This window comes from Pinus tabuliformis, chromosome 2_2 (assembly GCF_031772625.1).
Source record: "Pinus tabuliformis cultivar Carrire ecotype Pingquan chromosome 2_2, CPIR1, whole genome shotgun sequence".
NCBI lineage: Eukaryota > Viridiplantae > Streptophyta > Pinopsida > Pinales > Pinaceae > Pinus > Pinus tabuliformis.
This window is the reverse complement of record NC_142300.1, coordinates 918,832,442-918,834,574: the sequence shown is the minus strand read 5'-3', so window position 1 is coordinate 918,834,574 and position 2,133 is coordinate 918,832,442. Positions and strand designations below refer to the sequence as shown.

General features: G+C 47.8%; 1 protein-coding gene across 1 annotated transcript; it reads right to left on the bottom strand.

Annotated features, from left to right (window-relative positions):
• Nucleotides 1-227: 227 nt before the first annotated feature.
• Nucleotides 228-1,829, bottom strand: LOC149196043 (putative xyloglucan galactosyltransferase GT17). The gene has a single exon (XM_089408132.1). It carries the CDS (start codon nucleotides 1,827-1,829, stop codon nucleotides 228-230), a length of 1,602 nt encoding a protein of 533 aa, XP_089264258.1.
• Between the last annotated feature and the right edge of the window lie 304 nt (nucleotides 1,830-2,133).

The following is a 2,133-nucleotide window of genomic DNA, read 5'->3' as shown; positions in this document are numbered from 1 at the left end:
TAGCAAACTGTAGGTGAACTCTTGGGTCGAAGCACTGAGCCTGGGTAAATGTAGAAAACGGAGCCGTAGGTCATGTGAAGGCATTCAGGCAAGGGCGTCGTGCGGAACGACCGAACGAACGAGGGTGTTTGTCTGAACGACTGTTTGGGCGAAGTTATGCAAAGGAGTTCGGGCGAGGGCGTGCGAGGGCATCGGGTTGAACGACTAAACGGGTAAAGTCGTTGGCTTTAGATGGGTTTCACATGTCTGCTCTTTCGCCGCACATTGTTTCTCCGTCTGCTTCGGGTTGTCAGGGAGACGAGATGTTCCGGTTTAGTCTCATCTTCTTCCTCTGCAATTTTTTTGAAGAGGCCTTCAAGCGCTAGGTCGAAAGAATCTGCGTATCCTGTATTTGAGTGACGAGGATCTGCATATGTTAGGGAAGGAATCAACCCAATTACTTCCCTTCGCATCTTCTCTACTTCGTCGCTACTCAACGACAGTAGATGTTGCTCGATGCTCAGATTGGCAGTGCCCTGCACACTCTCTTCTGGAATATATACCGAATACGAGCTTCGATTGTGGGGCAAATGCCATTTGTACTGCGTGTACGCCGAATGCTCTGTGAAAAAAACCGGTATGCAACCTGCAAGCATAGAGTCAAAAATAGAACGCCACGTGAAGGAATCCCCCTGGGGTTGTAGGCAGAAAACGGAGTCGGTGAAGAGTCGCATCACTTCGTTGGGGTTGTGGCAGATGCTTGGCCCTTGCTGGCATCTCAGCATCTTACAGCGTTGAGACAAAGAGCATTGGTTCAAGATGTTGCCTCTGATTGACGCCTTATCGAGGCCGGGGCGAGGGGCGCCTGCGAAGGAGAAGAGGATTCGTCTTCTCTTCGATTTCATTCTCTTCTGCCACCGCTCCATCTCTGACCGCATCCCGGGATGGAAATAGGAAGGATATGGGATCCCGTACTGGTTCTTGCGCCACGGGTGGCCTTCGATTACAAGACTCGACATGTTCTTCACCTCAGGCAGAAGCAAAAGCTTATTGCCCCACGCACTCGGGCTATCTCGCTCTCTCAGAAAATCCCAAGCAATCCGTCCCATTACCGTAAAATGATCTCTTCCCCCTCTTTTCTTCCACTGCTCTTTCCTTCTCAGAAACTCCACTAGTTCGATCCCGGCGCGATCCCTCACCGTCAAATTCTGATCTCCAGCGTGCGTGGACATATCGAACCCTGCGTAGAAAGGAACGTAAAACAGCGTTGCTTTAGAAGGATCCGGAGTGACGCATCGGTAGCGCCTCATTCTCTCGTGAAAAATCACTTCCGCCGTAAACTGATTGGTAGCAAACCATGATGATCCTGCAGCCTCAGCGTCTGCCTGACGGCCGCCTAGCTCCTCCCCCAGCTGCAATAATGTCTGACCGAGCCCTGAATTGGCTATATGCGGGCATATATTCGTCCACATGCTCAAATTCTGGCATTCTCTCAACAAAAGTTTATTGAATTTTGAGGGTAGATTGTACATATAAACATACCTGCCATTGCAGTCTTCTGCCAACAAATTTTCATGTTTAGTACCTTTGAATTCATTCGATCCGGATCCGAATTGCTGCAATGTCGAAATCACCATGGTTTGATCCGTATCGACCGAGGGCTTGTTGGTAACCTCTGTCAGTGCGTTTACATCGTTGAAGAGACTGAATTGCGGCCGATTCGTTGTCTGTAAAGCACTTCTAAATCGATCTGTACCGTCGGTGAAGAAGACTAGCAAGAGAATAGTCCCCCAAAAAGAAGTGCATAGGAAAACGAAGTAGAATATCTTGTGAGATTTCTGCTTCGACATGCTTCCTTGCAATGCAAATACTTACAGTGGCATGCCTCTGTGTGTTTTTGTCCTTTTACAAATTCTGCGGAATTTGTTGTTCTCGATATGCGTTACAGCTTTGTGAGCTCTTATCTTTCTTTTGAACAAAGATGAAGTTTCATCGGCAACCCCACAGAGTTGTAATAATATAGAGTATTTTATGGAGAAAAGACTTTCGACAAAATATTCCGTGCTTACAGTTGGAAGTAGTAATCGAATCTTCAACGATTTTCCTGTACTTTCCCCAAACGCGAGAGGAGAAGTACACTGCAGAGGAGGAAAT